At 65.8% G+C, this 489-nt stretch overlaps 1 protein-coding gene across 1 annotated transcript in view; it reads left to right on the forward strand.

The window, feature by feature from the left end:
* LOC104628233 (multiple epidermal growth factor-like domains protein 11) overlaps positions 1-350 on the forward strand; it is a gene marked incomplete at its 5' end in the record, with an annotated part of 188795 nt that extends 188445 nt beyond the window's left edge. Inside the window, one exon of the mRNA XM_010296747.1 lies at positions 82-350. Coding sequence (XP_010295049.1) covers positions 82-350 — 269 coding nt within the window. The remainder of the gene's footprint in view (positions 1-81) is intronic.
* Positions 351-489: the final 139 nt, after the last annotated feature.

Raw genomic sequence — 489 nt, forward strand, 5'->3', positions numbered from 1 at the left:
CCCCCCCCCCCCTCCTTGGCCCCTTCTTTCCCCCTCCCTGCCGTATTTCTCCACCTCCCGTGACGTGGTTGCTCCTCGCAGGTCGTGGTGTGCTCCTTGCAGCAGACTCCACTGGCGAAACCACTTTGCCTGGTGACCGCCCTGCCCTGAGCTTGTGTCCGTGTTACGTGGCACAAAGCAGCGTCCCCGACGGCTACGTGGGACGGCCCTCTCGCCCCTCCCCAGCTGCCTGGGTTTCCTCTGAGGAAGTCTCTCCAGCGCAGCGTGGTTGCTCCTCGCAGGTCGTGGTGTGCTCCTTGCAGCAGACTCCACTGGCGAAACCACTTTGCCTGGTGACCGCCCTGCCCTGAGCTTGTGTCCGTGTTACGTGGCACAAAGCAGCGTCCCCGACGGCTACGTGGGACGGCCCTCTCGCCCCTCCCCAGCTGCCTGGGTTTCCTCTGAGGAAGTCTCTCCAGCGCAGGGCCTAGTCCCGCACGTCCCCGCGCC

This window comes from Phaethon lepturus, unplaced genomic scaffold (genome assembly GCF_000687285.1).
Source record: "Phaethon lepturus isolate BGI_N335 unplaced genomic scaffold, ASM68728v1 scaffold7591, whole genome shotgun sequence".
Taxonomy (NCBI): Eukaryota; Metazoa; Chordata; class Aves; order Phaethontiformes; family Phaethontidae; genus Phaethon; species Phaethon lepturus.